The sequence below is a fragment of the Balaenoptera acutorostrata genome, chromosome 6 (genome assembly GCF_949987535.1).
Source record: "Balaenoptera acutorostrata chromosome 6, mBalAcu1.1, whole genome shotgun sequence".
In the NCBI taxonomy this organism is placed as follows: domain Eukaryota; kingdom Metazoa; phylum Chordata; class Mammalia; order Artiodactyla; family Balaenopteridae; genus Balaenoptera; species Balaenoptera acutorostrata.
Window position 1 is genome coordinate 11,604,686 of NC_080069.1, and position 17,149 is coordinate 11,621,834.

A 17,149-nucleotide genomic window follows, 5' to 3' on the forward strand; every position below is an offset into this window, starting at 1 on the left:
CATAAATGAACTTATCTACAAAACAGAAACAGACTCACAGACATAGAGAACAACCTTGTGGTTGCCAAGGGGGAGGGGGGGAGGGAGAGGAATGGATTGGGAATTTGGGGTTAGTGGATGCAAGCTATTACATTTAGAATGGATAAACAAAAAGTCCTATTGTATAGCACCGGGAGTGATATTCAATACCCTGTGATAAACCATAATGGAAAAGAATATAAAAAAATGCATTAAAATAAAATAAAAAAAGAAGAGCATGGCCTGACCGCCAGAGCTGTGAAAATCCCTATGTGATTCTCTATACTCTTTTCCCCCTTTACATCTGGTGTTCAGTGTGACCTAGGAAACCACCAGTAGAAGACGGGGGTTCTCCATCAACCTGGGTCCTAGAATGGCTGTGAGGCAAGCCCCTGGTCACCACCCACTGAATTTCACATCTGCGAGGAATAAACACCACTTGCTCCCAAACACTGAGATTTTGGACTTTAATGAATATAATTCTTCTCTAGGGCAGTTCCTCAAGTGGTCAGCCAGGCTCATGCTGGACACAGCCAGGAATGCCAAGTTCACAGAGCAGTCATCCCATCATTACATGACTCTGTTGAAGGGTTTCTTCTTCAAGGCGGCCAAAATCGAACTCTCTGGGCCTTGTACGGGTCAGCTCGGGCGGACACAATGCTGTGCCGCGGACTGGGGGGCTTAAACAGCAGACATTTATTTTCTCACAGTTCTGGAAGCCGGAAGTCCAAGAAGGTGTTGGCAGGGTTGGTTCTTCCTGAGGCCTCTCTCCTTGACTTGTAGACGGCCGTCTTCTCCCTGTATCCTCACATGGCCTTCCCTCTGTGTGTGTCTGTGTCTTAATCTCCTCTTCTTATAGGGACACCAGTCTTAATGGATTAGGGCCCATCCTTATGACCTCATTTTACCTTAAATACCTCTTTAAAGATCAAATCTCCAAATACAGTCACATTGTGAGGTCCTGGGGGTTAGGGCTTCAGCATATGAACTTAGTGGGGGGGGGACGCATTTCAGCTGATGAAAGCCTTCTGCCTGCCGCCCCAGTTCTGTCCTCTGGAGCCCCAGGGGGGTCAGGTTACCCATCTTTGCCCATCTCGGTAAACAGGAAAATTCCTGAGCAAAGGATCCTTAAGAAGCTTCTGTAATGTATTGGTGTCGGTTTCCCTGAGACAGAAATGACAAAGGACAGGACGCTGAGCACATGTAAGTGGACCTTCTGTGAACAGCATCATGTTGGTGACTCCCACTGTTTGACTTCTCATCTTTAGTCCTAAAGGTGAGACCTAAGGAAGAAGCCATTCTCCTCCACTACCCAGTTTTCTGCCCTCTAAAATGGGGGGGAGGAGACTATGGAATTCACCTACTTTGAAACATGGAAGAGTCTGCCTGGGCAACCTCAGAGGTTGAGATAGGTGGGCGCCCACCTCTGTGGCGTCTGGAGAGGACCCAGGGTGTGGCCCGTGGGGATGGGCAGCTGGGTGCCTCTGACGGCAGTGAAGGAGCCCAGACACCCACCAGGGCCAGCGTCCCCTGGGGTCCTTTATCTGATGTGTCCCCGACTTCCTAGGTCACACACCAGGGGATGTCCCATTGGTTCCAGGGGTGGGGAGGGTGCGGGTTTCCTACTGTAATGATTCTGCCATGTGTTTGTCCAGTTTATAAAGCCCATTCATGACTGATTCCCACAGCCTTCCTGAGAGACAAGAGGCGCTTCTCTTCTGTTTAAAAAGAAATGATTCTCATTTTCCCTTATACCTTCCCCATACCCCTGAGGAAAACATAGGTGGGACAATGGCTCACTTTCCCAATTTTACAGGACAGGTGTCTGTGGCTCAGGTGTAATGAGGGGAGGAACCTGGTAAGTGGGACCAGCAAGAGGATGCTCCGATTCCAAGACGGGGTGATTTCTTCTCCGCTGCACGAGACCTCCAGGCTTGCAGAAGGACACATCAAGCTTGGGTGAGATGCTCTAAGGTTGTAGAGCCATTAGATATACGTTTTAATTTATTTGTTAAAGATGAAAAGTCAGCTGTTCCTGTTATGGGGGCAAAACTGTGTGCCCTCCAAATGCATCTGCTGAAGTCCTAACCCCCAGGACCTCAGAATGTGACTAATATTTGGAGATAAGGTCTTTAAAGAGGTGATGAACCTTAAATGAGGCCCCTGCAGTGGGCCCACTGGAGGCAGAATCCAATCTGACTGGCGTGTTTACAAGAAGAGACACATACAGGGGAAGACCGTGTGAAGACACGGCGAGAAGGCTTCGGAAGAAACCAACCCTTCACAACTTGCTCTTGGACTTCTAGACTCCTAGTGAGATTGCTGTCTCAGCCACCAAGTCTGTGCTACTTTCTGGCAGTCGTAGGAAGCTAATACAGTTCCCTTTGAAAAAACACTGTGACGCCTTTTACGTCAATCAAGTGTATGGGCTTCCGCACCTCCTTTCCCATCACACTGACACGAGCAAAGCACGGCCTACAAAAGCCTACGAAACTGTCACTCCCAGACTCAGTGGGATCAGTGATCTTAGGTAAAATTACAAGAACAAAAGGTGCCTCAGCTCTGGCAGAGCAGGCTAATCCCATCAGCCCCCAGGGGCATTATTACGGGCATCCCAGCCTCCCGGGCTCGGGACAGGTTGACTTAGGAGCCTTCCCTCTGACTGCCAAGAGGGTGTGACCCAGGTGGAACTAAACCACTACACCTGAGCGCGAGCAGCATGACCAGGCAGAGCAGAGGAGGACTGGGGGCCCCCTCCACACCCCAGGGGCAAACCCAGCAGCTGCATTCTCAGTATTTACTCTGAATGGGTGGCTTTGAAGGCCCCACTCAAGTCTTGGTCCCCTGAGTCTGACCAGTATAGATTCTTGCTCTCAGAGTGTCCTTTCCCCGTTCACTGACTGCAGAGAAGGAAAGAGGAAGTTCTTCAGGGACATCACGCTGATTGCACAAAGGGTCACGGTCTCCCACCGAGGAGCTCCCTACTGGGAACCACACCGGGAGCAGGGAATGCCCTCACTTGTTTTGTCGCGTGCGTACCTAAACACAGACGAGCGACAGGAAATCCGACTCAGCGCAGACAGCAAGTTACCTGCACCCCGGTTACTTTCTCCAGCTCCCTCAGGGCAGTGTCAGTGTCACGGACGAGGATGGTGACCATCCCCAGGTCACGGGCCGGCTTCAGATTAACCCCGGAGTCATCCAAGAAAACCACCTGAATGCAGAGCATGGACACTAGCATCACTTCGACCAAAGCAAAACTCATGCACAAGGGCCACCGGCCAGAAACACGTTAAAGTGAGAACCGTGGTTGAGATTAAGAATCAATAATCTCATAATAAGATTGATTGATTAGAGATTAAGAATTATTTTTTCTCTCCATGTAACTGTTTACTCTTAAAATTAAAAACATTTAATTACCTAAGCATAAACATAAACACATAGATAGATACACATGTTCCCTGAATTCTGAAACTGTAAAAAGATTAAAGAAGAATATAAACTTATCAGGATGACATTAAAATTCATCTAGGAAAATCAACATGTATGAATAGAGCCCCCCAAAAATGTCTGGAAAAGAACTATAATAAAGTCAGATAATAAAACAAATTATGAAGCTACTTGTTCTTCCCTGGCGGTCCAGTGGTTAAGACTCCGAGGTTCCAATGCAGGGGGCCAGGGTTCGATCCCTGGTCGGGGAAGGTCCCTCATGCTGCGTGGTGCAGCCAAAGAAAAAAACACAAAAAACAAAAAACTGGGCTTCCCTGGTGGCGCAGTGGTTGAGAGTCTGCCTGCTAATGCAGGGGACGCGGGTTCGAGCCCTGGTCTGGGAGGATCCCACATGCCGCGGAGCAGCTGGGCCCGTGAGCCACAATTGCTGAGCCTGCGCGTCTGGAGCCTGTGCCCCGCGACGGGAGGGGCCGCGATAGAGAAAGGCCCGCGCACCGCGATGAAGAGCGGTCCCCGCACCGCGATGAGGAGTGGCCCCCGCTTGCCGCAACTGGAGAAAGCCCTCGCACGAACCGAAGACCCAACACAGCCAAAAATAAATAAATAAATAAATAAATAAGAAAATCCTTAAAAAAAAAAAAACAAAAAACTATGAAGCTACAAAAGATAAAAAGAAAAAGTTCGGTACTAGAAAAGAATAAACATATTAATGAAATAGAAGAGAGTCGAGGAATAGACGCATACAAATGAAAATTTAGTTTCTAATAAAAGTGTCATGCCCAATTGGTGAGAAAAAAGATTATTTAAAAGATTATTTAATTATTTCAACTGTTTGGGGAAAAAAGTGGGTTCTTCCTTCACTTATTCCCCAAATAAGTTCTGAATAGATCAAAGATTTAAATGTCAAAAGAAATGATCCTTAAAGAAAAAAGAAAATCCTTAAAGTTGTAGAAGAAAGCGTGGGGCAGTTATTAATAATCTTGGAATAGGGCAGGCCTGGATATCTAAGCAGCTCCTCCAACCTAAAAGCCATCAATGAAAAGACTTTTATTTATATGCATACTAAAATTTACAGCGCAGTTATAATGCTTAATCTGGGGGCTGAGAAGAGCAGAAGCAAAGTTTGAGAGGACAGGGAAGAGTTCTGGGATTGAACAGGTAAGGATTTCCCTCTGATCAGCGTGTGGGTGAAGCAGGGTTAACAAGAAAGGGTCAGAAATGCCAGAGAAAGGAATTTCATCTTGGTCCAAAGGCCTTTTTGGAGATTAGAGTAGGGAAACACAACAAAAAGAGCATTTTAGACTAGATAATCTAGAGACGGCATGAAGACAGAATTTAGGGGTGCGGGGATACCCTACAAGGAGACTCCTGCAGTATTGGAGCCCATTCCCGCCCAGCCTTTGGTGGGGTGACCCTGACTAGCCTGTGTCTTGGGAAAGCCTCCCAGGGTCTACGTTTCTTTTAGGTAAACTGAGGCAGCTGGTCTGGCAACTTTTGACAATACCTGTTTTAACCAAGGTCCTGTAAGAGCCGCGGACAGGAGCCAGATGCCCACCTCCGGTAGAACTTTCTAGGCTGAAGGGGTGGGTAAAAGCCCTTTAGAAGTCCTGGCCTGGGAGAAGTGGCACCTGCCACTGGACATAGGACCACCCTGCCAGGCCCCAGGTGTCTCCCACCTGTTCACGCCTCCTCAAGTTTTCTTGATTGCAATATCTCTAGAACATTCTTTTCCACTGAAAGGCAGTGTGTAGGTACCTCATTGGGGCTGGCCTTCAAGACGTCCAGCACGAACTTGTAGATCTGAGGGTCAGGCTTGGCCATTCCGATCCTGCATGACTCAATCAGGAAATCGAAGTGCGGCCTGAGCTCACACATCATCTGGGCCAGGCTGCCTCTCTGGGTGCTGTCATCCAGCCAGATGTTGGTGAGGATGCAGGTTGTAAATCCTGAGTGAGAAGGTGCCAGTGAATACACCAGCTACAGAACTTGGCTCTGAGAAGCTCCGGGTATCCCACAGGGGGCCCCAAGATGGGGCCAGGCGGGGTTCTGCTCACTTACATCAATCTCCTGATGCCTGGCTTCTGAACTGACAAGTTAGAAAAGCACCATCGTTACCCATAAGCCCCTCCCGGCGCAGGCGCTAGAGCCAGCTAACGGTGTGCACCAAGGGCTTTCACATGGAAACACTACATCCCTTCATTTCTTGCAATCGTAGAGCAAGAAGTTGTGATATTCATCAGCTCATTTGATCAGTGTTTTGACATTCATCAGCCCACTCAATCCTCACACCTTTGGGGCAGGCAGGGCAGATCTTACCATCCCACTTTTACCAACGGGAAAATGGAGGCTCAGACAAATTATAAGCTGCCCAGAGCCGCAGACTGCAGGCAGAGCTGAGGCGGGCCCAGAATCCCACCTTTGGACTGCCACTCCAGCCCTCCTCCCAGTCTACATTACTGCAGACTCTGCTGGACCATGCTTCGGGACACCTGCCTTGGCAGAGATGGTGTTCCCATTTCAAAACTGGAGAAATGTAAACAGAGACAGCATTATCCCCTGCCTAACCAGACAGGACAAGAACCAGGAGATGCTGGAAACAAGACAAGGATAAGTCAATGCACACACCCTTTCCATGTAATATGAGTGGGAAATATGGACCAGGGATGTCTCAGCCACAACCAGGTAAGGCTACTGGTAAGTGGGTAGGATGACCTCAAATATGCCTGTGACGAAGAGCTTGGCTCTGTCACTAAATAAATGCCTATTCGAGGAAAATCAACTGAAGGAATTACTAACACATATGAGTATAAATGTGCCTGTCATTGAATAATGTGAGCCGACTCCTTGGCAGATTCCAACACTACTTTTGAACCTGAAAAAAAAATGTTTCAGCATTTATCACATGCAGGTTTTATTTTATGGATTTCATGGTAAGGAGTGACTAACTTTTTCATAAGGGGTTGGCTTTGACTTAAAATAACTTTTCTGATAAGAATATCATAGGAACATTAAAGGGTATTTTCAAAAGAAAAAAAAAAGAAATTGCTTATCATCCTATCAATACAACACCTTGCCTTTTCCTTCTCTACATCCAACTGCATTTTTACATATCTGTAATCTTAGTGTTCTGACCGTTTTGCATTCTGCTTTTATTATTTAACCTCACGTCTAAAGCATTTTTCCATATTTTAAAATCATCTTTGTAATTAACAATTAAATTTTCTGTGCAGTAAATAAATTCCTACTGACTGAACATGACCTCGTATCCTAGCCTATTTCACACTACCTGAATCCGTGTCAGCCAGCTCATAGCTCAGCTACTCTGACATCAGAGGTTAAGAAAATCATGGTTGCTTGAAAGGCTCTGTTTTGGGGACTTCCCTGGCGGTCCAGTGGTTAAGACTGTGCACTTCCACTGCAGGGGGCACGGGTTCAATCCCTGGTTGGGGAACTAAGATTCCGCATGCTTAGGGGGGAAAAAAAAAAAAAGGCCTTGTTTTCTAATAAATGTGACAAGAGGTTGGGTCATTCGGGTCATTACTAGTACATTGGTAGGGAGAGAATTTTGCTCATGAGGCATAAATCGCTTTATTAAACAAATTTCGTTCATTTTTCCAGCTGACAGGGCTGATTTTGGCCATTCGCTGAAACTTACTTTGAGGCTATGTTTGAAGAAGAGCTTTTCATCAAGGCCCAGAAGATTCGTGATCTCAATGCACATTTAGATGTATTCTGACCTGACCCACCCAAGGGTTCTGGTGTGGTTGGGTCAGAGAACGGCCAGTATCAGATCCTTACCCTTCTTTTTGAGAGTGAGAGCTGCCTGAAGCATGGGGTGGTTGACCTTTCTTGCTGCAAGCGCCTTGCCAAAGATCTGATTTATAGAGAAGTTCTCAGGGAGGCAGATTCCAGAGTCCTCAGAACATTTCCTGCAGTTTTCTTCCATGAATGGCATCCACTGTGAAAGTGAATTGATGAGGGGTTGTCAATTGGTGAAAGCACTTGGAAAAGCTTTGGGCAGCATTTACTAAATCTGAACACATGCATTCCCTGTGATCCAGTAATTCCACTCCTGGACACATACCCAGTGGAAATGTCTACATATGTTCACCAAAAGACATGTACAAAAATGTCCATAGCAGCACTTTTCCTAAGAACTGCAAACTAGAAACTACTCAAATCCCCCTGTTAGAGCTGCACTGGGTCCCCGACAAATTCATGTTGAAGTCCTAACCCCCAGGACCTCAGAATGTGACTGTCGTTTGGAGAGAGGGTCTTTAGAGAGATCATTAAGGTAAAATTGTGGTACTCCAAGGACAATGGTGCTTCAAGGACAAAGGACGACCCTGCCTGTAAAAGTTTCAGCGTTACACCCCCTACAGGACTCTTACTCGCTCTCCCCACCGTGTTGCGATGGTTATGAAATTCCTGAGCCCACCTGGGCAACGCCCACCTGGGCAACGGGACCTGTCCCAAATAAGGAAAGGCATCTTGCCTGTCCCACTCCACCCTATAGAAGGAAGGTATATGTGCCTCGACCAATCCGTAAAAGAAATTTTCACCTCGGACCACTTCTTTGTTTTCTGCCTATAAAAACTGATCAATAGCACATGTTTGGCCTCGACTCTCCCAGAATACTAGGAAGTCAGCCAGCCCACTGTTCAGGCAGCCACCCCTCCCTCTAATAAATTCTGTCATCTTTACATTCCGCCTTGTGTCTGGAAATTCTTTTCCAACCTGCGTTCGGACCACGACAAAAATGAGGTCACGGGGGGCCCTAATCCAATCTGACTGGTGTCCTTATAAGAACAGGCAATTAGGACACAGTCACACACAGAAGAAAGAATGTGAGGACACAGGGAGAAGTCGGCCACCTACAAGCCAAGGAGAGAGGCCTCAGAAGAAACCAACCCTGCCAACACCTTGGTCTTGGGCTTCTAGCCTCCAGAGCTATGAGAAAATAAATTTTGTTGTTTAAGCCACCCAGTCTGTGGTATTTTGTTATGGTAGCCCTAGCAAACGAATACACCCATTAATAGCAGAATGGATTGTGGTATATTTATACACTATCACAGTAGCACTCTTGTCTCGTATATAATAGTCCCGAACTAAAAATTACCCAAATACCCATCAATAGCAGAATGATACAGAGCCCAGAAAAAAACCCCACGTGTCAATTTATGACAAAGGAGCCAAGAATACACGATGAGGAAAGAACAGTATCTTCAATCAATGGTGTTGGGAAAACTGTATAGTCACGTGTAAATGAATGAAATTCATACCACTTCTCCCTTTCCTTACCTTCCAACAATATTACTGCAGCTTTTTTTTTATTGATTCAAGCTTCAGTAATGTTTATCCCCAATGGTATCGTTACAGTTTTCATTCACGATTTGCCAAAAATATGTGTGTGTGTGTGTTTGTGTGTGTGTGTGCGTGTGTGTGAAAGAGAGAGAGTTTTAAAGTGACCACAATTCACTACACTCCCCACGCTAAGACCACACTTGTCTTCACTGGAAAGGTGGGCTTTGCTTTCTATTAGGATGGGCCCCAAGTTCCCTGTTAGACTGACAGGTGGCTGTAATTCATAAATTAAAAAAAAAACAACAGACTGTTTTATCTGTGTGCTCGTAAGAGTAGATTCTCAATAGCCTTTCTTCTCTGAGGCACTAATTGAGAATTGAAGTGGTTTTAGATCCTGATTACTTTATTTAAAAATAATCTACAACTACACTTCAATTTTAAAAAATCGAGGTTGTAGTAACAACAATAACTACTATTCATTGAGCACTGATTACGTGCCAGGCATTGTGCTAAGCACTTTTCAAGCTTCATAACAACCTAGGAGACGGAGCATGTTATCGATCTCATTTTACAGGTGGCAAAACTGAGACTTTGAGAGGTTCTGTGACTTGCTGTGCTCACACGTCTGTAAGTGGGAGCTATGATCCAAATCCCGACATCAGATTCCAAAGTCCACCCATCTTATAGTTATTAATTAACAAAACTTCCCCTGACCCAGTGGCCCTTGTCTGAAAATAACTAAGGATGACTACTATCAAGAAAACAGAAAATAATAGGTTGACAAGGATGTGGAAACGCTGGAAACCTTGTGCACTGTTTGGAGGAAAATGTAAAATGGTGCAGCCACTATGGAAAACACTACGGTGGTTCCTCAAAAAACTAAAAATGGAAAACTACCCTATGATCCAGCAATCCCACTTCTGGATATATATCCAGAAAAACTGAAAGCAAGATTTCAAACTGATATTTGTACACCCATGTTCCTAGCAGCATTAGACATGATGACCAAAAGGAGGAAGTAACCTAAATGTCCATCGATAGACGAATGGATAAACAGAATGTAGTCTATCCATACAATGGAATATCATTCATCCTTAAAAAAGAAGGAAATTGTGACACATGCTACAACATGGATGAACCTTGAAGACATCATGCTAAGCAAAATAAGCCAGTCACTAGAGGACAAATATTGCATGATTCCAGTTATATGAGATATGTATAGTAGCTAAATAGAGGCAGAAAGTTCAATAGTGGTTGCCAGGGGTTGGGGAAAGGAGGAATGGGGAGTTGTTGTTTAATGGGTATAGAGTTTCAGTTTTGCAAGATGAAAAGAGTTCTGGAGATGGACGGTGGTGTTGGTTACCCAGCATGAATATACTTAACGCTACCGAATTGTATACTTAAAAATGATCAAGGTGGTAAATTTTATGTGATGTGTATTTAACCACAGCTTAAGGGGGTAAAAAAAAAAAAAAGCTACTCTGGCTGCTGTAATTCCCTGGCATAGAAATTCAAGGGCTTGGAAATTTCCTAATCACTGGGGTGTGGCCCTCTGCTTGGATCAAAGAGACAATAAACAATCTTAAATGTCTCCAGCCCAGCCTTGTGAGTTAAGTGTTATAAGGGGTAAACGGGTGAGGCGGACATGGCCCTGCCCTCACGGAGCTTACGGTCAGCGGGGGAGATGCGTGTGTAGTTACAGAACACCTTCTCAAGGGGGTCTATGAGGTGTCGCCACACCTGGGAAAATGTGATCTCTCCCTTCATCATGCGGGCACTGGAACCATCTGGGCCTCCTTTCATGAAAGCTCCATTCAGAAAGCCTCTGCAAGACACACAGAAACATCAGGAACGTTCAAATGACTTCATCACAATGGCAGGTAGGGGACAGACACCTTGATTTTGGACTTCTAGCCTCCGGAACTGTTGTTGAAGCCACCCAGTCTGTGGTCCTTCGTTAGGGTAACCCTAGGTGATTAATACACCTCAATGCATATTCATCTCTTATATGTGGTCCTGAGGAGTAGCAGACACAGAGAGAGACCAGCTCATTACCCTCTCACTTCCCTACATTACAAAACGTAAGGTCCCATTCCACTTTCTTCATCATTTCCCACACCCAGTAGTGGCTGAGCTACCCCAGCATGGCTGGCTGGGTGACACCAGCCAGATAATGGATGGCACGTACCTGGTATGCCCACACAACTCTGCTCCCTCGAATCCCTGGCCGATTTGAATAACCCATCACCACATCCTCTACCACTGCATCCACACACTGATTTCTGATCCCTCTTAGGACAGTGTTCCAGGCAAATATTTACAATGGACTGGAATTGGCAACCCAGTTAAAAGTATTTACCATTCCCGTGTTAAGAGAACAAATATCTGGGAGTTTCATATCTGATAACAGTCAACAACCTTTTACCTGACTCACCCTCTTGCAGGTAACAATAATCAACTTTAGACAAAACATAAAAAAAAATATCCCGACTATTTGTAGCCTTGCTCAATTTTCCAGCATCCGCAGTGGCTCTGACGCGTCTTTGCCAACGGTTGTCTTTTTAAAAAACAGCATTGTTAAATTATACTTACATAACACCCAATTCACATGTTTTCAGTGTACGATTCAATGACTCGTAGTCATTTTATAGAGGTGTGCAAATATCACCACGTTGCGGTTTTAGAGCATTTCCATCACCTCGAAAAGATCCCTCATGCCCTTCCCCAGCTGCCATCCAATTTCAAGGAGCAATATACAGTTCAACTCAACAATCTTGCACTGAGGACCGAAGGCATCAAGGCATTGTGCCAGATGCCGTGATATAAAAATGGAGAAATTTGGATCTATTCTTAGGGAGCTCCCAGGAGAACAAGGGAGGCAACGTATAAACAAATAACTATTACACAGTGGATGAGTGAGATGGAAAAGCAAAGGGAAAATTGTTTTTTCTGCCTGAAGATTAGGGGCTGATAAAAGAAGAGGAACTGAAGGAAGAATACAGCTATAGAGGAAGGAGATGTCAATGACTCTATAGGACAAAAGCAGGCAGTATTTTTTTAAAAAGAAGCAATTTGAGATAAGTTGTTGGCATTGGAAAGCATGACTTTCAAATTTTAAGGTTAATAAAAGCAGTGAACAGTGAAATGGCTATTACAGAAAATGAAATTAGTGAATCAAAAGACCCAACAAATTTTCCAAGAACAAAGAGTAAAATGATGAAGCAATTAAAATTAATGTGCAAAAAGATAAGACCTATGGAGGCCAAATTCCTTCAATAAACAAGAAAAATCACAGAAGGAAAGATCAGAGAAGCAATAGTCAAAGGAGTAATGGGAGAAGATGTCTCTGGGCTGAAGAAAAATCTGAGCTCTTAAATCAAAAGTGTTCGCCAAACACCAGGCAAAATTAATGAAAAAGAACCACAGCAGGCATAGGTTAGGGAAACGTTTCAATTCCTGGGATAAGAAAGTATAACAGACAACCTTTTGTGTAGAAAAACAGATTATACACAAAAGAAAAACAATTCAGACTGATAACAGCCTTCTATTCGGCAACTTTAAATGTGAGATTGTGGAGTAATACTCAGGAGACATTGAGATAAAAAGATAACAAGAAACAATACCCCCCAAATCTATCTGCAGACAATTTACTTTATGTCCAGTGAGGCTCCTTTGTTTTAGAGCTCTTGGTTGATTTCAATAACTGACCAGTTGGGTCATTTGGTTTTTCCTCTTCCCATGCTTTAAATTCCTGCTCTTGTTTTAAATTCACCGATAAAGAGTGAGCCCACAAAACCACAGCAGCCCCCACCATGATCCCCAGTAAAAGCAGAATTCGGGCCCATGTGCTCGCTCTCTTTCTCCTCACGTCCTCACTGTGTGGCCCTAGGAGTGCTGTGTAATTTCCAGGGCTTGTAAGTGACAAACCTTTACTTTTTTCCCTGATGACTACTCCTGAAGGGCGTCTTGCAGTCACAGTAGAACCACAAGGACTGGTCCAACCACAACAATGATTATTGATAAGCTGAGAAGCACACAAACCAGTTTCAGACAGGTAAAACTAATACAGCAGTTTGCTATCATGCCTTTCCTGGAAAAGAATTCAAGAAAGACTTCTAGTCAACTTAAAGACAGAGCAAAATAAAAATCTTGAGGACAGGAAAGAGATGGTTTAAAAGAAATGATAACAAACAATTGGAAATGAAATTTTTTAAAAATATCATTTACCTTAGCATTAAAAAAAACACAAAAATAAATCTAATGAAAGAGGTTTAAGACCTCTACACTAAAAACTACAAAATTAAGAGAAATTAAAACCCTTGAAAGAGATTAGCGGGGGACCTTCAAGATGGTGGAGGAGTAAGACGTGGAGATCACCTTCCTCCCCACAGATACATCAGAAATACATCTACATGTGGAACAACTCCTACAGAACACCCACTGAACGCTGGCAGAAGACGTCAGACCTCCCAAAAGGCAAGAAGCTCCCTACGTACCTGAGTAGGGCAAAAGAAAAAAGAAAACACAGAGACAAAAGAATAGGGACGGGATCTGCACCAGTGGGAGGGAGCTGTGAAGGAGGAAAGGTTTCCACACACTAGAAGCCCCTTCGCGGGCGGAGACTGCTGGTGGCGGAGGGGGGAAGCTTTGGCGCCACGGAGGAGAGCGCATCCACAGGGGAGTGGAGGGCAAAGCGGAGAGATTCCCGCATGGAGGATCGGTGCCGACCAGCACTCACCAGCCCGAGAGGCTTGTCTGCTCAGCCGCCGGGGCGGGCGGGGGCTGGGAGCTGAGGCTCGGGCTTCGGTGCTAGCCGGGAGGAAGTCCAGGAAAAAGTCTGCAGCTGCCGAAGCGGCAAGAGACCATTGTTTCCTGGTGCGCGAGGAGAGGGGATTCAGAGCGCCGCCTAAACGAGCTCCAGAGACGGGCACGAGCCGCGGCTATCAGCGCGGACCCCAGAGACGGGCATGAGACGCTAAGGCTGCTGCTGCCGCCACCAAGAAGCCTGTGTGTGAGCACAGGTCACTCTCCACACCGCGCCTCCCGGGAGCCTGTGCAGCCCGCCACGGCCAAGGTCCCACGATCCAGGGACAACTTCCCCGGGAGAACGCACGGCGCGCCTCAGGCTGCTGCAACGTCACGACGCCTCTGCCGCCGCGGGCTCGCCCCACCTCCTCCGTACCCGTCCCTCCCCCCCGGCCTGAGTGAGCCAGAGCCCCCGAAGCAGCTGCTCCTTTAACCCCGTTCTGTCTGGGCAGGAACAGACGCCCTCAGGCGACCTACACACAGAGGCGGGTCCAAGTCCAAAGCTGAATCCCAGGAGCTGTACGAACAAAGAAGAGAAAGGGAAATCTCTCCCAGCAGCCTCAGGAGCAGCGGATTAAAGCTCCACAAACAACTTGATGTACCTGCATCTGTGGAATACCTGAATAGACAACGAATCATCCCAAAATTGAGGCAGTGGACTTTGGGAGCAACTGTAGACTTGGGGTTTGCTTTCTGCATCTAATTTGTTTCTGGTTTTATGCTTATCTTAGTTTAGTATTTAGAGCTTATCATCATTGGTAGATTTGTTTATTGATTTGGTTGCTCTCTTCTTTTTTTAAAATTTTATAAATATATATATTTTCCTCCTTTTTCTCTTTTTGTGAGTATGTATGGGTATGCTTCTTTGTGTGATTTTGTCTGTATAGCTTTGCTTTTACCATTTGTCCTAGGGTTCTGTCTGTCCATTTTTTTTTTTTTTTTGTATAGTTTTTAGCACTTGTTATCACTGGTGGATTTGTTTTTTTTGGTTTGGTTGCTCTCTTCTTACTTTTTTTTTTTTTTACTACTTTTTTCTTTTTAATAATTTTTTTATTTTTTATTTTAATAACTTTATTTATTTTATTTTATTTTTCTTTCTGTCTCTCTTTCTTTTTTTTTTTTTTTCCTCCCTTTTCTTCTGAGCCATGTGGATGACAGGATCTTGGTGCTCCACCTAGGTGTCAGGCCTGAGCCTCTGAGGTGGGAGAGCCTAGTTCAGGACATTGCTCCACCAGAGACCTCCTGGCCCATGTAATAACAAACGGTGAAAGCTCTCCCAGAGATCTCCATCTCAACACTAAGACCCAGCTCCTCTCAACGACCAGCAAGCTACAGTGCTGGACACCTATGCCACACAACTAGCAAGACAGGAACACAACCCCACTCATTAGCAGAGAGGCTGCCTAAAATCATAATAAGGTCACAGACACCCCAAAACACACCCCAAAACACACCTGGACATGGTCCTGCTCACCAGAAAGACAAGATCCAGCCTCATCCACCAGAACACAGGCACCAGGCCCCTCCACTAGGAAGCCTACACAACCCACTGAATCAACCTCACCCAATGCGGGCAGACACCAAAAACAACGGGAACTACAAACCTGCAGCCTGTGAAAAGGAGACCCCAAATACAGTAAGTTAAGCAAAATGAGAAGACAGAGAAACACACAGCAGATGAAGGAGCAAGGTAAAAACCCACAAGACCAAACAAATGAAGAGGAAATAGGCAGTCTACCTGAAAAAGAATTCAGAGTAATGATAGTAAAGACGATCCAACATCTTGATAATAGAATGGAGAAAATACAAGAAACGTTTAACAAGGACCTAGAAGAACTAAAGAGCAAACAAACAATGATGAACGACACAATAAATGAAATTAAAAATACTCTAGAAGGGATCAATAGCAGAATAACTGAGGCAGAAGAACGGATAAGTGACCTGGAGGATGAAATTATGGAAATAACTACTGCAGAGCAGAATAAAGAAAAAAGAATGAAAAGAATTGAGAACAGTCTCAGAGACCTCTGGGACAACATTAAACGCAACAACATTCGAATTATAGGGGTCTCAGAAAAAGAGGAGAAAAAAAAAGGGACTGAGAAAATATTTGACGAGATTATAGTTGAAAACTTCCCTAATATGGGAAAGGAAATAGTCAACCAAGTCCAGGAAGTGCAGAGAGTCCCATACAGGATAAATCCAAGGAGAAACATACCAAGACACACATTAATCAAACTATCAAAAATTAAATACAAAGAAAAAATATTAAAAGCAGCAAGGGAAAAGCAACAAATAACATACAAGGGAATCCCCATAAGGTTAACAGCTGATCTTTCAGCAGAAACTCTGCAAGCCAGAAGGGAGTGGCAGGACATATTTAAAGTGATAAAAGGGAAAAACCTACAACCAAAATTACTCTACCCAGCAAGGATCTCATTCAGATTAGACAGAGAAATTTAAAGCTTTACAGACAAGCAAAAGCTAAGAGAATTCAGCACCACCAAACCAGCTTTACAAAAAATGCTAAAGGAACTTCTCTAGGCAAGAAACACAAGAGAAGGAAAACACCTACAATAACAAACCCAAAACAATTAAGAAAATGGTAATCGGAACATACATGTTGATAACTACCTTAAATGTAAATGGTTTAAATGTTCCAACCAAAGGACACAGACTGGCTGAATGGACACAAAATCAAGACCCATATATGTGCTGTCTACAAGAGACCCACTTTAGACCTAGGGACACATATAGACTGAAAGTGAGGGGATGGAAAAAGATATTCTATGCAAATGGAAATCAAAAGAAAGCTGGAGTAGCAATTCTCATATCAGACAAAATAGACTTTAAAATAAAGACTATTACAAGAGACAAAGAAGGACACTACATAATGATCAAGGGATCAATCCTAGAAGAAGATATAACAATTGCAAATATTTATGTACCCAACATAGGAGCACCTCAATACATAAGGCAAATGCTAACAGCCATAAAAGGGGAAATCAACAGTAACACAATCATAGTAGGGCACTTTAACACCCCACTTTCACCAATGCACAGATCATCCAAAATGAAAATAAATATGGAAACTCAAGCTTTAACCGTTACATTAAACAATATGGACCTAAAACTGACCGTTTTAACCACTTTTAAGTGTACAGATCAGTGCCATTAAGTACACTGTTGTGCAACCATCACCACTATCCATCTCCAGAACTTTTTCATCTTCCTATCTTTACAACCTAAAATTTTGTACCCATTAAACAATACTCCTCTTTCTCCCTCCCAGCCATCATTTTAAATCAGATTATATTGCATACATTTTGTATGCCTGTGCACCGCAATGAAGAATAGCCCCCGGAGAAGATGGCGGAAGAGTAAGACGCGGAGATCACATTCCTTCCCACAGATACAGTAGAAATACACCTACACGTGGAACTGCTCCTACAGAACACCCACTGAACGCTGGCAGAAAACGTCCGACCTCCAAAAAGGCAAGAAACTCCCCCCGTACTTGGGTAGGGCAAAAGAAAAAAGAAATAACAGAGACAAAAGAATAGGGACGGCA

The 17,149-nt window shown here is 44.5% G+C and overlaps 1 protein-coding gene across 3 annotated transcripts in view; it reads right to left on the bottom strand.

The window, feature by feature from the left end:
* The window catches only part of EPHX2 (epoxide hydrolase 2), a 72,577-nt gene that overhangs the window by 43,660 nt on the left and 11,768 nt on the right, over nucleotides 1-17,149 (bottom strand). For all 3 annotated transcript variants that reach the window (XM_057548909.1, XM_007192738.3, XM_057548908.1), the window contains 4 exons: nucleotides 10,513-10,597; nucleotides 7,267-7,426; nucleotides 5,224-5,414; nucleotides 3,110-3,232 (listed from right to left, as the gene is read on the bottom strand). In XM_057548909.1, coding sequence (XP_057404892.1) covers nucleotides 3,110-3,232; nucleotides 5,224-5,414; nucleotides 7,267-7,426; nucleotides 10,513-10,597 — 559 coding nt within the window. The remainder of the gene's footprint in view (nucleotides 1-3,109; nucleotides 3,233-5,223; nucleotides 5,415-7,266; nucleotides 7,427-10,512; nucleotides 10,598-17,149) is intronic.